The sequence below is a fragment of the Notechis scutatus genome, chromosome 3, assembly GCF_049901735.1.
Source record: "Notechis scutatus isolate UNSWTSFEM ecotype Mainland chromosome 3, rNotScu1.2, whole genome shotgun sequence".
Lineage (NCBI taxonomy): Eukaryota > Metazoa > Chordata > Lepidosauria > Squamata > Elapidae > Notechis > Notechis scutatus.
The window spans coordinates 8,766,113-8,790,529 of NC_142011.1; the positions used below are offsets into that span (position 1 = coordinate 8,766,113).

Consider the following 24,417-nt stretch of genomic DNA (forward strand, 5'->3'; position numbering starts at 1 on the left):
AAGGAGAAGGCGAATGAGGAGGAGGACTGTGAGGTCCTTGATGTGCTTTGTGCTTGGTGGTTTTCTTGCAGACATTTCATTACCAAACCAGGTAATATCATCAGTACTAGACAGGAGAGCTGTTTGTGAAGTGGAAGAGTAGGATATTAGGAGAAGGGGGGGCAGGAGGAGGAGGATCAGGAGGAAGAGGAGGACTGTGAGGTCCTTGGTGTACTTGGTGTACATTTCATTACCAAACTAAGTAACATCGTCAGTGCCAGCATGAAAAATCTGCAAGAAAACCACCAAGCTCAGAGAGCATCAAAGGACCCCCATAAGAAGAGGATTACTAGCAACAAGGGGGATGAAAATACAGAAGTGTTGGAAGAACCTGGTGGGGGACAGTCAATTCTAAAGGGAATTGGTCAAGGTGACACATGACTGATCATTCAATATCCCTCTGGATGGGTCAGCTTAAGACATCAACCAAAACATAGACCTACCTCTTTGGGAATTCCACCTCGCGATGGGTAATAGACCACTCTGTATCTCTGGGGTGTTATGAGTGGTGAGTTCCAGATGAGGTGCATACTTCTGGAAGTAACTTCTTTTAAGAGGAGATTGGTTGGGCTCAAGTGGACTCCAGATTTCGCTGACATGGTTTTCATTGGATCCCCTGCAACACCCAAGCGATGGGTACCGTTTTATTCGGGGTTGGGGAAAACTGGATGAATTCACTTATGTGTTCGTTTTGCTGAACTTATCCACTGCCCCAATTCACCTGTACTCTACGGGCATGCTTTATGGTTGCAGGAACTGTCTAGTCTAATGAAGAGAAGGACCAGGGGTGACATGATAGCAGTCTTCCAATATCTCAGGGGCTGCCACAAAGAAGAGGGAGTCAAGCTATTCTCCAAAAGACAAGAAGTAAAGGATGGAAACTAATCAAGGAAAGAACTAACCTAGAACTAAGGAGAAAATTGTTGAACAGTGAGAACAATTAACCAGTGGAACAACTTGCCTCCAGAAGTTGTTGGTGCTCCATCACTGGAGACTTTCAAGACAGTGTTTGAAATGGTTTAAGGTCCCCTGCTTGAGCACTGGATTGGACTGGAAAAACTTCAAGGCCCCATCCAACTCTTTTATTCTCTTATCTCAAAGCGAATCCCAAAAAATTGTTTTGCCCTGAATATGAAATGCATTCTTTCAAGACTACAATTTGTTTTCTTGTGTTCTAAACTGTCTTTTTGCATCTACAGTGGATTCCTTAGGCCATTTTTGGGAACGTTTAAACTATTTCAAGCTTGATGGAGCACTCAAATGATTGGAGTGAACTCATAAAAAAAGATTCGACACTTAGCACAAGACATTTTTTAATTTGAAGTGGTTCAAAACATTCTGGATATGCCTACGGTAAAGCTGGTTAGATGAGTTGACAAATTTGGCTTTTCAAAGCTAAGGTCTTAGTCAGAGATTAAAACAGTGGAAGAATAAAATCTAACATACATTTAAAAAAATCGAAGCACTAAAGCAAGGTGGCTGGATCTGTTTATTGTTAGGGCTATGAATAAATCATAGCTTGAAGTGAGGCTAAAATATTGGTTCAGAATGGCATCGTTTTTCCCAATGAAAAACAACTTAATGTAAACGATGCGCTGTCTTTATTTTCTCTCTTCATGGTAGAATTTGATTCACATCTCCTGCGCCAAGAATTGTTCGTAGGGCTGCAAAATGCAAAACGATTCCCATTTTGGTGCAGGAAATGAAGTTTTCTGAGAAAAATGAATCTTATTATTGAAGAAAAAAAATGATCCGGCGACGAAAAACCCCATTCATCCCTAAAGTATCTAAATATTAAAAATATGTGGATTGCATTTCTGCGTAAGAGGCTGACTGTCAACTCACAAAGCTTTCCTGATTTGTTCTCAGGTTGCCTTATGCAAGAGGATGGGGGAATCGCGCCACGCAGCTGCATCGAGGAATTCGCACCTCAGTCAAAACAAAACACATCCTAGGCAAAAATGGTATTCAGCCAGTTTGGACTTGTTCTGACGTACCGATAGTGGAAATTTTGAGTAGTTCAGAGAACCAGCAAATACCACCTCTGGCTGGGCCCGCACGCCCACCCGCACTGTTACCTCTCCTATATTCCCTTGTTTTTTACCTCAGCTGATCCGCATGGCAGAGCAGATTGCCACACCTCAGCTGAGGTAAAAAACAGCTCAGCTCACCAGCGCTGACTCAGAGGGCGATCTTTGAGGTGTTTGCGCATGTACACAAAGCGTGCATTAGGCACACATGAACCAGTAGAGAAAAAAAATTGGAAACCCACCACTGATCCTGAAGTCAAGGCCATCTCCACGGAGACACACAATGGCCAGAGGGAGTGACTTCTACAACCCACGAATTTGCTTCGTTGGGGAATGTAACCAATGACACACTTTGCGGGGAGGGGGAAACAGGGTCAGAAGCAAGGCGCGAACTGAGTGAAGTTAGAACTGGCTTCACTTGGTCTGCGTCGACATGGCGCTCCTAATAAACAACTGGATTTTTCTTTGAAACTTTGTTTGAGGCTCCTGATTTTATGAGGGCATCGGTCGGAACCCTGACACTGACATGGCATTTTCGGGATGGGGAGGTTTGTAAATGTATGGCTAAGCCCCATCCCTTTTTATATGCCTCATCATAGCCCCATCCACCATCTTGGCACCTCTGGGGCCAGTTAAGTGAGTCAGCAGAAATGGGGTCAGCCTCACCTCAGAGAGGTCCTTGGTGCTTGGTGGTTTTCTTGCAGAGTTTCATTACCCAGATTAGATAACATCATCTACTCATCTAGCACTGATGATGTTACCTAGTTGAGTAATGAAAAGCTGCAAGAAAACCACCAACTTCAGAGAGCACTGTGGTCCCCATGTTCAACCCCGAGCTACAAATATTCTCCTTTCTGGTATCACCTATATTCTTCTGGTTCTTCTCCTTGATCCAAGCACATAAGAGCCATGTGAGCCTGCTGACCAGAGAACGGAGCAGAGGAAAATCCACCACATTGTAGACGGTCATCTCAAGGGGTTCGGAGGCCACTTGGCGCAGCTCTGTTTCATCAGCGTTTTTCACCCCTGAAACAAAGAGGAAACATGAGGATCTGGAGGTAACATGGATGGAAAGTGTGAAGCCTGCAGAAAACCATCTAGTAGGATGTCTATGAAGATTCTCTCTTTTTTGTCAAGTTTTTTATTTTATTTTACTTATACATATCAAAGCGTGAACAGTGTGATACCTGGGTACCATTCATTAAGTACAGGTAAACATAATATTGTAACTCATTAGTTATTACATTTTATTTTTATTATTTCATATTATTTAATAATACTACCATCATTTAATTTCTAGACTTCTCTCTTACTATTGCATAGATCTTGTTATATTAAAATATGTATATTGTTATTCCCCTCTTATTTGCTTTTCCAAAAGGCAACTGGGGTTTCTTGATATTCCCCCCCTTGAAGACGTTTCGATCCTCATCCAAGAAGCTTCTTCAAATTCTTCTGAAACCAAGTTTACTTGGGTGTGGGGGGAAACAAGAAAATCCAGTGGCCTTTTGGAAAAGAAAGCATCTTTCAAACATCTAGAAGGGCCATTTAGATGGGATGCATTGGCTAAGAGAGAAGATAACAGATTTAAAAGCTCTGGGAATAAATAACGACTCTGGGAGTCTTGCCACCAGCATCATCTGCTGTCAAAAAGGCAAGATGGCTACCTCCTTCCCATGAATGCTGCCATTTGCTACTTTTCTGTGGTGGGTTTGCAGGAATAACATCCACTGGTAATACCCCAAATGCAAGGAATATCCTGGTTTGGGGTTCTAATCAATCATCTATTGGAACCGTCCAACCATGACTAGCACTGATGACGTTACCTAATTTGCATAATGGAACATCTGGAACAAAACAAGCAAGCTCAGACAGCACCAAGGACCCCTCAAATCATCCCGCCAGCCATGCTTTTACTAGAAGGCCTCTCCATTTGATCCCCATTTTCTCTCTTTGGGCTTCCTTTTTCTTTTGCAAAAAAAATAAATAACATTCTTGTCCAGTGTGTTTAGTTGTTTTTCTACTTTCTTCAATTCCTTCTCTTTTCTACTCCTTCTCCTCTTCGCCTTCTTCTCCATTTTCCTTCCTTTCCCTTTTCCTCCTCCTCTGGTTCTTCCCCTTCTCCTTGTCCTCCTCCTCCTTATCTCCATTTCCTTTCCTTGTTCTTCTCCCCCTCAGCTCCTCCTCTTCCTTCATCTTCTCCTTTTTCTTCTCCTTTTGTCTTCACTTTGTCCCTTCTCCTTCCTTCTGTCCTCTCCTCCTCCTCCTTTTCCCTATCTCCATCTTCCTTCCTCCTCTTCTTCCTTCCCCTCTCCATCCTCCTCACCCTCCTCTTCATTCACTTTTTCTTTGCCCTTGTCCTTCTACTTCTCCATCTCTTTCTCCCCTCCTCCTCCCCCTCTTCTCCTTCTCCTTCCCTCTTCTCTTTTCTCTTTGTCTTCTTCTCATCCCTTATCCTTCTCCCCTCCCCCCTTCTCCTCTCCTTCTCTTCCGTCTCCTTTAGAGCTCTTTTTCCTGGGAGATATTTTGTGCTATACAGAATTCTCCAAGAAATATCGCTCTTGATTATGGATGGCACTGTTTGGGTGACTTCTCCACGAACAACACATTTAAACAAAGCACAGCTCCTGCCTTCTCATAGCATGTTGTGTCCTGGGTAACAAACTCTGTTGTGGCACAATGAGATAGCCTGCCTGAGTCAAAACACCTGCCATGAAAGATTCCCCTACCCATAAACAACCCCACTCCGTCCATCAGAATGCGTAAATCTAACACAAAAACCTACTTCGGTGACATTTAGTAGGATTCGATGTACGTGAAGCCCCTCAATATTTATACCTATCCAGGTGCCTTTCAGATACAAGAGACTACAGTGCACATCAGTCCAGTCAACATTCATCACGGCCAAGGCAGCCAGGGATAATGGAACCTGTAGTCCAAATTATTTCTTAGCAGGACACTGGGGAAAGGCTCTTGGAACAGAATAATTGTTTAGTTTGCAAATGATTTCAGCTTGAGTAGAGAGGCAGCGCCATCTCGTGGTCAGATCAGGTATTGACACGAGACAGAGAGGGTTTTGAAGAGGTGAAGAGGAGTGGACTTCAACTCCCAGAATTCCCTATACTGACTTGGGTTTGGGGCAGGGGTCGTCAAACCTTTGGACCTTAGGGACCACCAAAATCATAATTTTAAATCCTGCAGACCAGAAACCCTGGGAAAATCCCCCCCAAAGTCTAACCCACCCCGTTTTCCTACCGATCGATTATTCTTTATTTGATATCACAGGATACCATCTCCAGCTCCATTCTCAGGGGGAGAGAGAGAGAGAGACTTTTGGCTTCATGCAAGGAAAGCAGCAGAAGCAGCAGGAGTCTTTCTTTCTCTCCCCCAAACTCCACCAGAAATGAGTCTTTGTGAGACGTATCACACCTGCGCAGCCTCTTGGAGCAGGATGCCTTGCGGTGTCCCAAAGACTCATTTCTGGTGGAGTTTGGGGGAGAGAAAGAAAGACTTCTGCTGCTTTCCTTGCGTGCAGCCAAAAGCAGAAGAAGAAAGAAGCAGCCCGGTGGCCAGCTGGGGCACATGGGGCAAGTTCCCCCCTCCACCCTTTCCCCACTCCCCTCACTACCTTGTGTTGTTCACAATGCAAGCGACGCAAGCCTTGTGTTCCGCAGGCCATGTGGGTGTCACAGCCTTGTGTTCCCGCGCAGCCTGGATTAATTGCTTGGGGGGTGCTTTGGAGGTGATATTTCTCTGCAGACCACCCAAACTTTCTCGCAGACCACCAGTGGTCCCTGGCCCACTGGTTGGTGGCCACTGGTCTGGGGGACTCACCCACAGCGAATATCTTGATTCCCATATTCTTCAAAGTCTGGGCAGGTGGGCTGGCATCATCCTGAGATTTGCCATCGGTCAAAAGGATGAGGAGTTTAGAAGCTTCAGGCCTTGCACCCACTTCTTCTTTCAGGTTGTGCTCTAGGACGTGAGTAAGCGCCAATCCTTGGATGGGGGGAAAAAGAGAGAAGGGAAAAATAATAGTTAGAAAGGTTCAGAGAAAAGGAACGAGATGTCATTCAGGTCCTGATTTCTCCCTTTCCTTAAATCTGGGCCAAAGTGGCATTTCACGCCTGGCCTCTTCCTGTAAAGGATGAGAAACATTGCAAAATGTTCTACAGGGGAGTCCTCAACTTATGACCACAATTGAGCCCAAAATTTCCATCGTTAGGAGAGACATTTGTTAAGTGAGTTTTGCCCCACTTTGCCACCTTTCTTGACACAGTTGTTAAGTGAATCGCTGCAGTCGTTATATCAGTAACCTGGTTGTTAAGTGAATCTGGCTTCCCCATTGACTTTGCTCGTCAGAAGGTCACACAAGGTGAACACATGATTCCAGGACACTGCAACAGTTCAGAGGTGGTATTCAGCCAGTTCGGACTGGTTCTGGTGTACCGGTAGTGGAAATTTTGAGTAGTTTGGAAAACTGGCAAATACCAGGATAATATCAGGTTTCCAAGTGATGAAAAGAAAAAAACAAAGTCCATCCTCCAAGACAATTTCTTTTATTTAGGAAAGCATCAAACTGGCAAAGTCCATGGTAATTCTGAATCTGACACAACCCAGAATTACCTCACAATATTAGAAGTTAGAAACAACCCCCAAAAGTCACATTCCCCAATAGAAGTAATTCAACATTGCTTGATGTCATAAATCTCCACCTCGAGGGGCCTAAGCACAGACAGCTCGTTTTCCCACAGGAAGAAGAATCGCCTAGCCAAAACAACTCTCCTTATCTCCACTCCTTAGGAATGTGGCAAGCCCGAAACCCTTCCCCCCCATGACTGCCACAGAGAAAGTAAGAAAAAGAATATATACTAAGCCTAACTAAAATGGCTACACATAGGTCAATTTCAGGCTTGACAACTTCTGGCTGGGCCCGCCCACCTGCCCCCGCCGTTACCTCTCCTATATTCCCTTGTTTTTTTACCTCAGCTGATTCACGTGGCAGAGCAGATGGCTGCACCTCAGCTGAGCTAAAAAAAAAAACAGCACAGCTCACCAGCATTGATGCAGCAGGCGGTCTTTGAGCCCTGCGCACATGCGCAAAGCGTGCCCTTAGAACAGTGGTGGGATTCAAAAAATTTACTACTGATTCCGTGGCTTGGTGGTTGTGGCTTGGTGGGCATGGCAGGGGAAGAATACTGCAAAAACCCCATTCCCTCCCCACCCCACTAACCTGCCTTCCAGCTCCGTTGTTCTGTGCAGGGCAACAAAAGAAGACTCAACCGATCAGCTGGGACTCAATGGGAGGCAGAGAATAGAGGGGGTGGGGCCAGTCAGAGGCGATATTTGCCAATTCTCCAAACTACTCAAAATTTCCGCTACCCGTTCTTCAGAACTGGTCAGAACCTGCTGAATACCACCTCTGTATTGACTGTTTCCTAATATGATTTAATTGCCTATTTGTACCCTATGACTATCATTAAGTGTTGTACCTGATGATTCTGGACGAATGTATTTTCTTTTTAAGTACACTGAGAACATATGCACCGAAGACAAATTCCTTGTGTGTCTAATCACACTTGGCCAATAAAGAACTCATTCATTCATTCATTCATTCATTCATTCATTCACCTGTAAAAGTGTTCCCTCCCTTGTAGCGCAAATTCCGAATGGCTTTGGACACCTGTTCCCAGGTGGAATACGTATTCAGATCCCATTCTGTCCGTGGGTCACTGCTGTATTGGGACAAACCTGGCAGAAATGACAAGGAGAAGCGGTGAGAAAGAAAACTGGGGTTTTCCACTCTTTTTTCTACTTCTTTCTTCTTTCATTTTGCTGCAATTTCTGCCCTTTTCTTGTCTTTTCTTTTTTTAAAATATAGTTTGTATTCATTTTTGCTAGGTTTGTTTAAAAAATTCAGTAAAACCATTTTCTTTTCTTTTTTCCTGCACTTTCTGCAGTTTTTCTGCTTTAGTTTGTATTAGTTTCTTTATAAAGAAAAGAAATAAAATTATTTTTAAAATTCTTCTGTATTCTTTTTTCCTCGCGATTTTTTCCCCCTGCACTTTTCCTTCTCTAATCTAGTTTGTATTAGTTTTCACTTTGTTTTTTAAAAAATTCAATACTATTATTATTTGATTATTAAAATATTTCTTCTACTTGTTTCTTTTTTTCTATATTGTTTTCCTTCTGGTTTAGTTTGCATTACTTTTAGTATGATTATTAAAATGTCACTAAAATAACTTTTTTTCCTTTGCATGTACTTTCTGTCTTTTTCTTTTTCCTTTTTTTTAAATTGAGATTTTAGTAATGATCATTAAACATTTCAATTAAAAAAATTTTTTTTAAAAAAGCAAGCAAACTGGGCTATCCGTGGAAGATGTAAAAGAATTGTTCCTGAATTCTTTGAAAAGCTGTGCCTTCTAAGCTGTGCCTTCTGGACTTTTTCTATTGTCGCAACATTTTCTTGAGTTTCAATTACCAATGAATTCACTACTATCATAACAATGCAAGAAATGATTTTAAGAGATCAAAGAGTCTCTGCCATAATGATAAATGTTGCTGCTTTCTTGGATTGGTAGAAAACATTATTTTATCCAAAACTGAATAATTCCTGAATTTGATGGCTGCAAAAAAAAAAAAAAGCCACTCACCTACTCTGATCTTATCTTCAGCAATATTGAAAGGTGCCAGCAAAGATGCCAGGAATTCTCGAATGAGTCCAAAATTGTTGCGTCCGATACTCCAAGATCCATCCACCAGCAGGATAATATCAGTTGCAGCAGAGGTATCACAATGGAAATGGGAAACTATGAAGAGAAGCAGAAATGGGGAGGAGGAGGAGGAGGAGGAGGAGGAGGAGGAGGAGGAGGGAGGAGGAGGAGGAGGAGGAGGAGGAGGAGGAGGAGGAGGAGGAGGAGGAGGAGGAGGAGGAGGAAAGAAGAGAGGAGGAGGAAGGGAAAAGGAAGAGGAGGAAGAGGAAGAAGGGAGGAAGGAAAAAGGAAGAGAGGAGGAGGAGGAGGAGGAGGAGGAGAAAGGGAAAAGAAAAGAGGAGAAGGAAGGGAAAAGGAAGAGGAGGAAGAGGAGGAGGAGGAAAAGCAGAAAAAGAAGAGGAGAAGAAGGAGAAAAAGAAGAGAGGAGGAGGAAGGGAAAAGGAAGAAGAGGAAGGAAGGAAGGAAGGAAAAAGGAAGAGAGGAGGAGGAGGAGAAAGGGAAAAAGAAGAGAGGAGGAGGAAGGAAAGTAAGAGGAGGAATGGAAAGGGAAGAGGAAAGGGGAGGGGAGGGGGAAGGAGTGCTGCTGTAACTTTGAACAATCAAATGGCTGTAAATCAAGGACCACGTGAACTGAAACATTTGCTGACTTCAATATGCAATCCGTTTCTGTTGTCTTCTCTTTAAGAAAGAAAAGGCTTTGGGATGGGATAATGTGTTTTGACCAGAGGGTCAAAATTGCCTTTTTATAATGTGGTTAACATTATAAAAGAGCGGGGCTTCGATTGCCCAATTACACCCACCATTTTGATTTTCCCCATCTGTAAAAACTCCTGGCTTGAGTAATTAGAAAAGGTGGACCTCAAAACATGCATTTTTCTTTTTCTTTTTGAAGGATCATCATCTCCTTTTAACGAACCCATAATCCCTTGCAGGGTGGAATCTGGGCAACTGAATGGAGCTAAGTGTTTACTGGCTGGTTGCCCTTCCTGTCACCAATGCAGAGTTTTGTTCAGCAGATATATTCTCATTGTGCCCAGCGAGAGGAATATCTGCCTCCACCTAGGATCGAACTCCCAGCCTCCCGATTATGAGGCGAGAGCTGGCCACAGCACCACTCTTTTTTTCTTTCTGAAGGATGATTAGCAATATTTTAGGCTTCCAGATGAGCCTGGGAAGGACACAATTGCTGGGATGCATGGACTCATTAAAGCAGCTGCCAATTGTGGGAAGCTCCCACACTCCCACACTCCTAGAGAATGAAATATTTAAGGGAATATCAAAAGAGGCATGATATTACATTTCCCCAAAGGAGAAATGGAGAAAACATGTTCTTAAAGGCAGAAAGCAGACCCGGTTTCCTGCATAGCAAAAACAGCCCCCAGTAGATGCCTGAAGTCTTTAGAGATGGATGGAGATTTTGTGCCCATTGAGAAATCCAGGCCAATCTATTCACAAACAAGGCACCTTCAGCTCTAGCTGATGGGATTGAGAAGGACAGGATGTGACCTTTAAGAACATAATAGGATTAATCCACCACTATTGAAATAGCAAGAGAACCACAAGCCCCCCTTCATTGCACAATCCCAAGAACGGTTCAAACTTCAAAGCCACAGAAACCTATAAAGATCCATCCACTCATTCAACCAATTGGTCAGTTGTCCCAGAACCACAAGCTATGATTGTTGGTTCCACTCATCAATAAACGTCCTTTCTTAAGCAGCCTCTGTTTTATTCCCAACTTGGAACTGGAACCGGGTTTTTCTTCCTACACTCTTTAACTGGATCCATTAAACCAGCCATATTTGTTTCTACAGCAGGGGTGTCAAACTCAAGGCCTGTGGGCTGGATTTGGCCCATTGGAGCCTTAGATCTGGCCCATGGGGCTGGGCTGGAAATAGCCAAGGACTGGGGGGTGGGGGTTGTCCCATTTTGGCTGGCAGAGGGCTATCAAAAACAAAGTAAAAACAAAACGAAGAGAGAAATGTTTCCCCTTTTGCATTTGAGCATGCAAGAAGGGACAGGAAAGGAGAAAGGGAAAGAGGAAAGATAAAGAAGAAGAAAGGATGGGAAGAGAGCAAGGAAGGAAAAAGAAGGAAAGAGGAGAAGGAAGAAGAAAGGAGAAGGAAAAAGAAGGGAAGAGGAGAAGGAAGAAGAAAGGAGAAGGAAAAAGAAGAAGAAGAAAAGGAAGGAAGGAAGGAAGGAAGGAAGGAAGGAAGGAAGGAAGGAAGGAAGGAAGGAAGGAAGGAAGGAAGGAAGGAGATTATAATGAGGGAGGGAGGGTCTGAGGGAAGTCCTGCTTTAGCACTTGGCCACCACAGGTATCCTCCCCACTAGGAGTCTCGTGTGACGTCCACCGTGTCCACGCCCACCTTGGCCATGTCCCACACATACTGTCTCCAGCTCTCTGAGGTCAATCACAACCCCTGATGAAGCCCTCAATGAAATCAAGTTTGACACCCCTGTTCTCCAGGTTGTCTTTTTGGAAACACGATCCTGCCCGCATTCCATCAGGGGACCAATCTATCCCCGCCCTGTGTTATCCCTAGAAGCAAACAACTTCCGGTCATGCGAAATTAACATGTATCAGCTGTCTCTTCAAGCTAAAACATCTCCCTGATTTCTCCAGGTCAGATCTCATCATGAAATGTGCCTTTCACATTTGTGCATCTCATTGTCTCTAATGTGGGACCTTGGTCTTTTCCCCCCACCCCTCAGTTGTCATATATCATAAAGTTAAAATCGGCACCTCGACCAAGGAATTAAGATGCATTTACTGGAAGAGCTTTGAATAGATGTCACCGTGTCTCGTTTTTAAAACCTGAGCCCTCTGCCACCAGAAATATACGATACACACACTATTGCTATTCTATCCTTCTTCCAACCCTAATCTTCGCCGTGAAAATCATATGTAATTGAAACACAGATTCTCTAATGGTAATGACTTATGATATAACCCAATGCATGATAAGATGATAAGGCAATCAAGAGAACCATAGCCTTTCCCCCCCAAAAATTATCTTTGATAGGGAGAATGGCCACTATAAAAAGGAATATACTACCCAAACTACTTTTTTTATTCAAACGATACCGATAAAAATAGAGAAAAAAATATTTTGAAGAACTAAGTAGAACAATCTTGAAGTATATCTGGCAAGGGAAAAAAGCAAGAATAAAACTGAAAATGTTACAGGAATCTAAAAATAATGGGGGTTTTGGCAGTGGTGGGATTCAAATAATTTGACAACCGGTTCTCTGCCCTAATGATTTCTTCCAACTGCCAGTCCACCAAACTGCTTAGAAATTTAACAACTGGTTCTCTCGAACTGGTGCAGACTGGCTGAATCCCACCACTGCAGGGTTGGGATTCAATTTTTTTAACAACCGGTTCTGTGGGCATGACTTAGTTGGTGGGCGTGACTTGGCGATCATGTGACTGGGTGGAAATGGCTTGGCTGTCATGTTATTGGCTGGGCATGGCCAACTCAACATCACTCACATCGAGGCACGCATCTCCTCGCCTGGCTTCTCATGACTGTGGGGATGCTGCAACAGTCTTAAGTGTGAAAAATGGTCATAAGTCACTTTTTTCAGTGCCATTGTAACTTTGAATGGTCACTCCACACAAGCAAAGTACCAGCAAAGGAGGGGGGAAAACTCTAGAGAAGTTCCTGAGACAGGAAGTCTAGTCCTGCCAAGAATGTAATAAGGGCTAATGAGAGGCAGCTTCTGTAAGCAACACCAGAATGTTTCCTTCCTGCCTTCCTTACAGGATTAGACCAGTCATTTCTTCTAACAACCGGTTGTCTGAACTGCTTAGAATGTTAACAACCGGTTCTTGCGAATAGGTGCAAACTGGTAGAATCCCACCCCTGCACCACTGGGTTTTGGACTATCAGATTGGGAGCTATATTATCAGGCATCTGTACTTACATGGGTAAAAGAATGGATAAACTTGAAACATAAGAAGATTATTATTATTGGAGGGCCATGATCTCCCATAAGGATGGCACTTTTTTATGGTATGGAAGGAGTACGATACATAAATATTTTCAAAGATACTATGTGAGGAATGCTTTGATTCGGGTATGGGAAAAAATTAAACTACAAAACTATATGAAAATAACAGTCTGGCTCTCCACAATGGAAGCATTGATACATCCAAATCTTATCAATTTGGGGGAAAATGTATTTTATAAAGACATTCTAATTGAGAATGGTGAGCTTAAAACTAGACAACAACTATAAAACCAAGGGGCGGACTTAGCTTGATGGTTGCATCTGCAAATGCAATTGAGATACGAGAAAGGTGCAAAAACATGGGGTTTTTACAAAGAACCAACAACACTTGATATTATTAGGGACAGATGAAAAACTGATCAAAAATATATATAATTACTTATTAAGTTATAAAATGGAAGAGGAACAAGTCAAAGAAACGATGGGCAAATTTTCTTGATTATGCTATAGAATTAGATAAATGGCAAAAAATTTGGGATAGAAACTATAAACTGACAATGGCTACTGCATACAAAGAAAACCTCTATAAAAGGTTTTATAGTTGGCACTTGCCAACTATAGATTAGCAAAAACATTTAGCAATATATCCGCCAAGTGTTGGTTGTATAATCAGACCTCAGGAACTTGTTATCATATGTGGTGGACTTGCATGAAAGCAAGAAAATATTGGACTAAAATACATACATGGCTGGAAAAGTTGATCAAACAACATATAGATATAAAACCAGAAATATTTTTGTTGGGTATAATGCCGGAGGGCTATGATAAAGTGTGTTTTTTGGGAGTTTCTAGTTTTGCATGGATTGACAGCAGCAAGGGTTGTATTTGCACAATATTGGAAAAATAAGAACACTCCTTCAGATAAGGATGTAATTCGGAACATATAAGACTGTGCAGAGATGGATAGATTGACATTAAAAATAAAGGACAAAGAAGACATAGAATGCTACTTAACATGGAATAGATTTTACGAGTGGTTAGAGATAAGTGGTAGAAATTATATGAAGAAAGATTGTTGCTTTGTATGAATTAAATATAAAGATGGTTTATAATTATAAATATGCCAATATAACCAAGAGAATTACAAATAAGTAACATAAAGAGAAATCTAGTCAAAGCTATTCTGTTACACCATTATTATTATTGTTACCTATATGTATAAAAGTGAAATACCACTCATGCATCATCACATAATCTCCAGAACCATAAAGCCTACAAACTTGAAATTTGGCACATATGTTCCTCTTGGCTTCTAGGGGCTCACTAAGAAAGGATTTTTCAAAGTGACCATCAGAGCGTTAGTATTTCGTATATTATTATTAACATGCTTTGATGCTAAGGAGTTCTACTCCCCCTCCCCACCTGAAAAGAAATCTCTTCCAAATGCAAAACACAAGCAGAGGAGTTTCAATTTCACAGCACCAACCAGCTTTAGTACAGAACATTTGAGCTAAGCCACACCCAGGCTCCTTGCTGTCTCCTTCTTGCTCACACAGCAAATACTGTTTCAGTTTCTAAACAGCCCTCAACTCTCTCACACACTGACAGGACGCTAGCCAGATGAATACCGATGGATGCTGGTAGGCAGAGGCACAATTTTTCCCCTTATTTTCCTCCCCCAAAACTAAGCCCAACTACATAGTTTCGTAGCAAAGCACGGGTATCCAGATAGTTAGTATATATGTTAATATTTCTTTTTTCTTTGCTTTTCTGTAAATGATATGCCCTGACAATACACTGTATTCAAAATGTTTATGAAAAAAAAATTACTTAAAAAAAAAAGGAGAATCAGAGCTTTTTTTTGATGATAACCAAGCAGCCAAAAAGGCCATGAAACTTTGCAGAAAGAGTGGCAGAGTGTCTGTGAAAGATATCTCACCTTTCCTGAAGCTGTCGCTACTCATTTTCCTTCGGGCCAGATAATCCTCTTCAAACTCTATTACGCTCGGTAAGGTTGGCAGCATTAACGTTGGCTCAGCATTGAGCATATAATCATCAGGCTTAAAAAGCGGGGTGTTTTGCCTTTTCTTCCCTGGCTCAACTCTTCCTATATTATAAATCATCAAGAGAAGGATCGTTAGACCCAAGCCTACACCTTTATTCAAAGAGATTCAACCTCGGAATCATGGAGTCATAGGGCCGGAAGGGGCTTAGGAAGTCTTCTAGTCCAGGGATGTCAAACTCAATTTCATTGAGGGCCACATCAGGGCTACGGTTGACCTCGAGGAGGAGGGGGATGGGTGGGTGTGGCTGACTGGGTGGATGTGGCCAACTGGGTAGGCATGGACAGCTTGACACCACTCCCCAAACTGCTGCCATGTTTCCTCTTCGCACTGGGTAGACAGGGCAGATAAACCGGGCCAAAGCCACATGGGTAGACAGGGCTGAAGCGATATGGGCCGACCTCTTACATTTTCCAGGATGACCTCATGGACCAGATGCAGCCACATTGCAGGCCGAATGGTGTCGGGTCTCCCGCTTGGGCAGAGGGTTGCATTCGATGATCTATAAGGTCCCTCCCAACTCTGATGATCTGTTATCTGAATCCAACCCACTGGGTGTGTTTGACACCCCTGTTCTAGTCCACTACCTTCTCAAGGCAGGAATCCTGATTGTTAGAAATTCTGTTCTGTTCAGAGCAAACAAAGAGTACAGTCACCATGTGCTTTACTGCTGAGCTGGTTAACTGTAACAGGAAACAGGAATCTTGACTTAGAAAAAAGGAGCATAAAGTAGATCCAAACTTGTAAACACTGCCATCTACTGGCTGAAAACTACTGTAGTTGTTGCATAGAAATATAGGTAGTCCTTGTCTTACGACCAGAATTGAGCCCGACATTTCTGTTGTTAAGTGAGACATTTGTTAACTGAGTTTTGCCCCATTTTACAACCTTTCTTGCCACAGTTGTTAAGTGAATCACTGAGGTTGTTAAGTTAGTAACTCAGTTATTAAATGAATTTGGATGCCCCACTGGGTTTGCTCATCAGAAGATCACATCACTCCGGGACACACACAAAAACGTTGCTAATCATCTGAATTTTGATCACATGATCACAGGAATGCTACAAAGGTTGTAAGTGTTAAAAATGGCCATAAGTCACCTTTATTAGTGCCGTTGTAAGTTTGAACTGTTGTAAGTCGAGGATTACCTGTACATTCCAAAAATGAATTCCAACACTTATACAGGTAGTCCTCGACTTACAATAGTTCATTTAGTGACCATTCAAAGTAACAACAGCACTGAAAAAGTGACATAAGAACTTTTTTCATGCTTACACCTGTTTGCATATCCCCATGATCACATGATCAGAATTCAGATGCTTGATAACTTGCTCATATTTATGATGGTCACCGTCCCCTTTTGCGACCTTCTGACGATCAGAATCGATGGGGGAGCCAGATTCATTTTACAACCATGTCACTGATTTAATAACCACAGTGATTCAGTTAACAACTATGGCAAGAAAGATCGTAACGTGGGGCAAAACTTACTTAACCAGTGTCTCGCTTAGCAACAAGAATTTTGGGCCACGCGGGGGAGCGGCAGCGGTGTGGAAAAACAGTCATAAGTGACTTTTCTCAGTGCCGTTGTAACTTTGAACAGTCACTAAACAAATGGTTGCCAGTCCAGGACTACCTGTAATCATCAGGAATGAGGCTGAAATGACAGGGGTTTCTTTACAGTGGTGGTATTCAAGAGCTTTTACCGCCGGTTCGGTGGGCGTGGTTTGGTGGGCACACTTTGAATGTATGCACATACTTTGCATGCCCGTGCGCACCAAACACACACTTTGCACAGGCGCAAGAGGCATTTGGACTCACCTCCTACAAGCCTGCCTTCTCCCAGTCGTTTCAGCTGCTGCCGCGCGGCACTTTTCATGTGCCGCGCAATGCAGCTGCGCTTCAAAAGCAGAAGATAAAAGTGAGTATGGGAGCCCAGGTGGGCAGGTGGGCCCAACAGCCGAGCGGCCAAGAAAACCAGTTTGGTCTCCACTGCTCATCGCTGCTACTGGCTCAGCAAAACCGGACCGAATCGCTAGAATACCACCTACTGGTTCTTTATCTTTATGAGCTCCACTCACTTGCCTATATTCCCCACTCCCGTCACCCCCCGTTCATACCTATCAAAGTTGAAGTTTCACCCGGAGTAGGAGAAGTGACTTCCACTGGTAGGATCCCTCCCTTCTCTGGGATACTGGTTGGATGCTTCCTGTGGCTTCTGGCCTGGGAGTGGTTTTTCAGTTCTTCAACTGTGACAGCCGAAACGACGTGAAAAGGAAGACAGTCCAGAGAATCAAACAAATCAGATGGAGGCAATGACTTGCCCTGTCGGTGTTGGTGGGAGTGTTCTTGGTAGTTTCTTGGCTGTAAACAACAGCCCAATAGAGGAACCGAGAACAACCCAACCATCACGGACAGAGCAAGATGCTAGTTTATATGAACAGTGTTAATCCAACCCTGATCCCTTCTAGCATGGATGATATTCCCCAGTTGGGTCATGAAATGTCTGCAAGAAAACAACCAAGCTCAGAAAACACCAGGAAACTCACAGTCCTCCTCCTCCTCCTCCTCCTCCTCCTCCTCCTCCTCCTCCCTCTACCCCACAAACATCCTTCACTTCTAGCACTGATGATGTTGCCTAGTTGGGTCATGAAACGTCTGCAAGAAAACAACCAAGCTCAGAGAACACCAAGAAACTCACAATCTTCCTCTTCCTCCTGTCCTCCTCCTCCTCCCTGAAAACCCCATTCCCTTCTAGCATTGATGACGTTACTTAGTTGGGTAATGAAACATCTGCAAGACAACAACCAAGGTTAGAGACCACCATGGACCCCACAGTCCTCCTCCTCCTCCTCCTCCTCCTCCTCTTCCTCAGAAACCCTTCTCCCTTCTAGCACTGACGAAGTTGTGTAATGAAACGTCTGCCAGAAAACAACCAAGCTCAGAGAGCACCAAGGACCCCACAATCTTCTTCCTTCTCCTCCTCGCAAACCCCAGTCCCTTCTAGCACTGATGATGTTCCCTAGCTGGGTAATGAAACGTTCGCATGAAAACAACCAAGCTCATCAAGGACCCCACGACAAGCACTCAACAGCTGCAAAGCAAGCCTGGCTAATAGGTAAACTACACGGACCAAAAGGAAGCAGAAATCACACTTACTCACAAATTTCCTCCTGACAAACAGGGCCTCCTGGGAGCCGTTCAGGATGTAGATCTGCAGAGTGTATTCTTTGGTGGGACTCAACCCACCTACGGTTGCTTTCGCCATCTTGGTTTTCAACATCACTTCCTGCTCAGAATCACCTACAGTAAGTAGAAGAGGGGAACAACAACAGCAACAACAAAAATAAGTTCACCAAGATACAAATATCAGGGCCTCCAATCAAAGTCCTCGACTTATAAGCGGTTGCTTAACAACCACCCAGAGAGAGAATGAATGTTTTACACCCTGTAACACACACACCCAGCCACTGTGAATGATCACACTGCCCTCCCATGTCACATAAATTGTTTCATGTGGTCACAGAATGGGCCGAACAGCTACACCAGCAGACACAGATACAGATTAACAGAGTTGGAAGGGACCTTGTAGGTCATCTAGTCCAACCCCCCACCCAAGCAGGAGACCCTACACCAGAGGTCTCCAAACTTGGCAACTTTAAGACTTGTGGACTTCAATTCCCAGAATTCTCCAGCCAGCATAGAATTCTGGGAATTGAAGTCCACAAGTCTTAAAGTTGCCAAGTTTGGGGACTCGTACCCCACACCATTTCTGACAAACGGCAGTCCAATCTCTTCTTGAAAGTCTCCAGTGATGAAGCTTGTTGCCAAGTGCCAAAATGCAGTCATGTGACCATCAGGTAGTTGTTTGTGTGTGTGTGTGTGTGTGTGCAAGCACATTCTTGTGTCTGTGTGTTTATGTGTGTGTGTTTGTGCCACCATCATCAGAGCCCCAGAACCAGGTTATAAGTACCTTTTGGGTATCTGTTATAACATTGAATAGTCACTAAGCAAAATGCCTGTGGAGATTCTCCTGCTCGAGTGGGGGGTTGGACTAGATGACCTACAAGGTCCCTTCCAACTCTGTTAATCTGTATCTGTGTCTGCTTGTGTAGCTGTTCAGCCCATTCACATGAAACAATTTATGTGACATGGGAGGGCAGTGTGATCCTCCAGGTCATGGTTGTTGTCCCAAAGGTTTTCAAGAGGCAACTGGACTTTCTGGCTTTTCTTTGAAGCCGTTTCCCTTCTCCTCCAAAAAGCTTCTTCAGCCCTGACTGGATGGTGAGGAATAGAAGGATTTATATTCCTTGTAGATAGCTGGTCATTTGCATCCTTTTAGAGGGTCAGTGAAGCCACTTGGAGGTTCATCGGTGTCCTCAGGGCCACCTAAGTGGTGCAAATGGGCGTGGAGCCTTCTTGGAACTGCGGAAAGGACTGTGTTGTAGACTGGAGATAGATGATGTTGTATCCCGCCCCCCGCCCCCCTCCGTTGAGAGAGGGCTGTTAAATTTTGTGAGATCTGTCTATGTCAAAATTGAACAGCCCTCTCTCAACATCATCTACATATCTCCAGTCTATAACACAGTCCTTTCAACTGTTCCAAGAAGGCTCCATACCAGAGGTGGTATTCAGCAGGTTCTGACCAGTTCTGCAGAACCAGTAGCAGAAATTTTGAGTAGTTCTGCAGAACCGGTAGCGGAAATTTTGAGTAGTTCGGAGAACCGGTAGCGGAAATTTTGAGTAGTTCGGAGAACCGGTAGTGGAAATTGTCGTGTCCGTCGAGAAAGGAAGCTCGGAGTCAGTGACTTGGTTTCAGCTCTTTATTGGCTCCTGAAACAGCTTAAGCTTGAAGGGGAAAACTGCGGCTTTTTATTTCCGAGCCGCGGCGGCGCGCTAATGACACCGCTTGAATCTCCCGCGATTAGTTTCCACCAATCGCGGGGATTCGCGAACGGCCAATCAGTGCGGCTCGCTCGACCAATCCGTCGCCGCGCGCTTTAACCAATCGCGACGCGGGCTACGAGTATGTAAATTGACTTGTACAGAACACCCCTCCCCTCTTGGTTCGGTCCTCGTAACGTAGTCCCGTAGGTAGGCGGGGCTTCGTACTTGTCTACTTGACTTGCGCAGCTTAGTTGTTGTTTGGTTCCCGGCCGGTTCGGTCGGGACTTCTGTTTCTCTTGGCCCTGTCGATGGAACCCCCTGGAAGGTGTCGCTGGGCCTCTTGTTGCAGCTCCTCCCGGTCTACCCGGTTGGTCGAGCTGCGACTTTGCCGCTCCTGCCTGGTCTTTCCGGGCTGGTTGAGCTGGCCTGGCTGTTCCTTCCTGGTGAGACTTGGGCTGGCTGTTGACTGGTGAGTATTGCTGGTTATTTCCTATTTGATCCCCTGTATCTTCCCTCCCCTCTTGGTTTGTGTTATCGGGTCGTCTGTGTTTGGTTGCGTGTCGGTTGTGTTTTTGTTCTTGATCTTATTTGATCGATGTGGCGTTTCCATGTTTGTCCGTCGGTTGTCTGTAACCGGTAGGAGTGGGGTCCCTGTCAGTTGGGTTATAGTTGCGGTACCCATAGTGGGTCTCCGGTAAGGTTTCTTGCATAGACTGCGTCGCCTGGTGCAAAAACCCGGTGCTTGCTAGATGAGTCCGGGGTTTTTCCGGGTTGTATGTGGGGTGTAGTCTGTCGAGTGGTGACCTTAGTTTTCTCCCCATTAGTAATTCTGCCGGGCTTTTGTTAGTCGTTGTGTTTGGGGTGATATGTTGTATTAGGAGCATTTTATTTATTTTTCTTGTATGTCCCCGTGTTCGATCTTTTGGAGGGTTCTTTTTGTAAATTGAACCATCCGTTCTGCCCTACCATTGGCCGCCGGATGCGCCGTCGCTGTCAGTGCGTGTCGTATGCCTCGCTCCGCTAGGAATCTTTCGAATTCCAGCGAGGTGAACTGGGGTCCGTTGTCTGACACGATGACATCCGGAGACCGTGGGTTGCGAAGAGTTTGTTTAAGACCTTGGTTACCGCATCTGTTGTGGTGGTCTTCATGTTGCTTACCTCCAGCCAGTTGGAGTAAGCATCCACCGTGATGAGGAATGTGTTCCCTTTGTGGGCCCGGCAAAATCTATATGGAGTCTCGACCATGGTCCCCTGGGCGTTTCCCATTCTAATATTGGTGCTGCGGGGATTTGGTCTGGTTTCTTGGCAGCGCGAGCACTTGGCTACCCAGGCCTCGATCTCCTTGTCCATACCTGGCCACCAAGCATAGCTTCTGGCCAAAGCTTTAGTCCTCACAATCCCGGGTGCCCTTCGTGTAATAATTTTAATACCTTCCCTTGCAGTTTTTCTGGTATGACCACCCTGTCCCCCATAGCAAACAACCTTTCTGTAGTGACAGTTCTGTTTGCCGTTTCGGAATGTCCTGAATGCTTCATCGTTGTCTTTCTCTGGCCATCCCTTTTCTACCCAATGTAATACCCGCGCCAGACGCTTGTCTTTGTTAGTCTCTCGGGCAATGTCTGACGCGGTTATGGGTAGGTCCGGCAATGTCTCTATGCTGAGGGTGGCCGTCCGTGGGAGCTGGATCGCCGCTAGGTCGGGAAGCGGCGAGCGGCTCAACGCGTCTGCATGGGAGATCGTCTTACCGGGTCTGTGTGTGAGCCGGTAGTCGTAGGGCGGCGAGGAACTCAGACCACCTTGTCATCCTGGGGGATAGGATGTTCGGGTGGCCTTGTTCCCCGCCAGGATGCCCAGCAGCGGCTTGTGGTCCGTGATGAGGGTGAATCGGCGGCCGTAGAGGTACTCGTGGAACTTCTTTACTGCTGCGACGATGGCCAGTGCCTCCTTATCTAATTGGCTGTAGTTTCTTTCGGGTTTGCTGAGTGTTCTTGAAAAGAAAGCGATGGGTGCTTCTTTTCCGTCTGGGAGTGTATGGCTGAGGGACGGCGCCGACGCCAAATGGTGAGGCGTCGCATGTGACGGCGATGGGTAGGGTCTCATTATACTGAATGAGAACGGCATCCGAGGTGAGCAGGTCTTTGGTATTCTTGAATGCGGTGTCCTCCGCGTTCCCCCAGGTCCATTTGGCCGTCCTGTCCAGGAGCCTATGCAAGGGGCTCCGCCGCGGTCGCCTTTTGGGGCAAGAACACATTGTAAAAATTTAGCAGTCCCAGAAATGCCTGCAGCTCTGTTTTGTTCTTGGGTGTGGGGGCTTCCTTTATGGCTTTGACCTTGCTTCCGGTTGGGTGGATGCCATGTCGGTCTAGGAGGTACCCCAGAAACTCGACTTGCTCTGTGTATAGCTGGCATTTCTCTTTCTTCACCTTTAGCCCGGCTCCTTTGAATTTTTCTAGTACCTCCCTTAGGCGACCCTCTAGTTCCTCCTGGTTGGCTGCTGACACCAATACATCGTCAAAATAGGGAACCACCCCCTTGATTCCTCGCAGCAGTCTCTCCATGAGGCTCTGAAAATTCCTGGGCTACGCTGACTCCAAACTGGAGTCGGTTACAACGAAACGCTCCCGGTGGGTGACTATTGTTTGCGCCTCGGCGGTTTCTTCATCGACCGGCAGTTGCTGATATGCTTGCGCCAGGTCGAGCTTCGCAAAGACCTTGCCCCCCAGCGAGTGTAATAGGTGTTGCACTACTGGGACGGGGTAGGCGCTTTGTTGCAGGGCGCAATTGAGGGTGGCCTTATAGTCCCTGCAGATCCTTACTGACCCATCTGGTTTGACTGGGGTGACTATAGGGGTCTCCCACCGGGCGTGGTCGATTGGCTGCAAAACCCCTGTTTGACGAGCTTGTCAATCTGCTCGCTCTATTTTCTTCCGGAGTGCAAAAGGCACCCGTCTGGGTTTTAGGCGTATGGGGGCGACATTTGGGTCTAGGCTAAAAGAGATAGGGGGCCCTTTGTACTTGCCTAGGTGCCGTCGAATACTTCTTGGAAGTCCTCGCCAGCTGCTGCTCCCAGTCGGCCTCTGTGGTGTGGTTTACTCCCGTGACCTCGATCCCGAGTGGCGCGAACCATTGGAGTCCTAAGAGGCTGGGTCGGTTCCGGTCCACGATAGTCAGGGGAAGTTTCGCGGTGCGGTTTTTGAAAGTCACCTCGAACTGTCCGGTCCCAATGACGGGATGCGGTTCCCTGATAGTCCTTGATGATCAGCTTCTGGTTCTCCAGTCCTCTTTTCTGGATGTTCGGTACCAGGCGCTTGAGTTCTTTCCAGGCGACCATGGAGAGGTAGGATCCGGAGTCTACCTCCATCCGGCATGGCTCGCCTCGATGCTCACCTCCACGTAGACCTTCCGGGCATCCGTGGTTTCGGCATGGCCGATGGTGACCGTCTGGTGGGTTTCTTCTCTCTGGCGGCCTTCCCGCTCCGCCGTCCTTGGTTGTCTCGGTTCCAGCGATAGTCGGCTTGGCGATCTCTGGTTCTCGGGGGTGTCGCCTCGTCCCCGGTTGCTTGGTTCTCGCCGGGCGGGGCTGTGTGTCTTTTGAGTCGGCAGACTCGGGCGATGTGGCCCTTCTTGTTGCAATGCCGGCAGATCGCGCCGATAAAACGGCACTCTGATCGAAGGTGATTTCCCCGCACCCGGCGCACTGGTTCCCGACTTACGACCCCGTTGATCTCGCCGGTCCCGTCCTGTTTGTAGTCGGTGGACGTCTTCCTCCTCGTCCGGGGTCTCGGAGGCGGAGTCCAGGTCCCCGTGGTGTGTGGTGGTTTCTCGCCGGCTTGTCTCGGGGTTTTCAGTGTGGTCCCCGTTGTCTGCCCTCCGAAGTCTGGCTGCTGACTTCCGGGTGGCTTCGGCTGCGGAAGCTTCGGCCAGGGCGTCCCCGAGGTCGATGTTGCCTTTCGCCATCAGTCGACTTTTTAGTGCCTGATCCCTGAGGCCTAGGACCACGCGGTCTCGGAGGATATCGTCCAGGTCCCTGAACTCGCACATCCCCCCTAGGTCTCGCAAGGCGGCTATAAAGTCGCTAATGCTCTCGTCCTGCCGCTGGTTTCGCCGATAGAACTCATCCCGCCGGATGAGGATGGGCACAGCGGGGGCGTAGTGGTTCCCGAAGGAGTGGCTCGAGATCGGCCCAGTCCATCGCCTTCACGTCCTCGGGCTTCGCGAGGGCTTTGGCCATCTTAAACACTGCGGGCCCGCAGTGTGTGAGGAAGACGGCCCTTTTCTTCTGCCCGTTCGCATCCTTCAAATTGCTACTTTCGAGGAACATCAGGAATCTATCCGTGTCGATTCCCAGTCCTCGGTAGCGGGGTTGAAGGGTGCTGGTGGGGTCATGCTGGCCATCTCGTCGGTCTTTGTCTTCCTCGGGACACGTGCTCGGTGGTTATTCTCTGCATCCCACCCTCGTCGCCAGTGTCGTGTCCGTCGAGAAAGGAAGCTCGGAGTCAGTGACTTGGTTTCAGCTCTTTATTGGCTCCTGAAACAGCTTAAGCTTGAAGGGGAAAACTGCGGCTTTTTATTTCCGAGCCGCGGCGTCACGTTAATGACACCGCTGAATCTCCCGCGATTAGTTTCCACCAATCGCGGGGATTCGCGAACGGGCCAATCAGTGCGGCTCGCCGACCAATCCGGTCGCCGCGCTTTAACCAATCGCGACGCGGGGCTACGAGTATGTAAA

At 46.0% G+C, this 24,417-nt stretch overlaps 1 protein-coding gene across 1 annotated transcript in view; it reads right to left on the minus strand.

The window, feature by feature from the left end:
• COL20A1 (collagen type XX alpha 1 chain) overlaps positions 1–24,417 on the minus strand; it is a 198,119-nt gene that overhangs the window by 155,397 nt on the left and 18,305 nt on the right. Inside the window, exons 4-11 of the mRNA XM_087959166.1 lie at positions 17,961–18,104; positions 16,922–17,050; positions 14,679–14,846; positions 8,723–8,878; positions 7,701–7,820; positions 5,904–6,068; positions 2,934–3,095; positions 483–655 (exon numbers count right to left, since the gene is read on the minus strand). Coding sequence (XP_087815292.1) covers positions 483–655; positions 2,934–3,095; positions 5,904–6,068; positions 7,701–7,820; positions 8,723–8,878; positions 14,679–14,846; positions 16,922–17,050; positions 17,961–18,104 — 1,217 coding nt within the window. The remainder of the gene's footprint in view (positions 1–482; positions 656–2,933; positions 3,096–5,903; positions 6,069–7,700; positions 7,821–8,722; positions 8,879–14,678; positions 14,847–16,921; positions 17,051–17,960; positions 18,105–24,417) is intronic.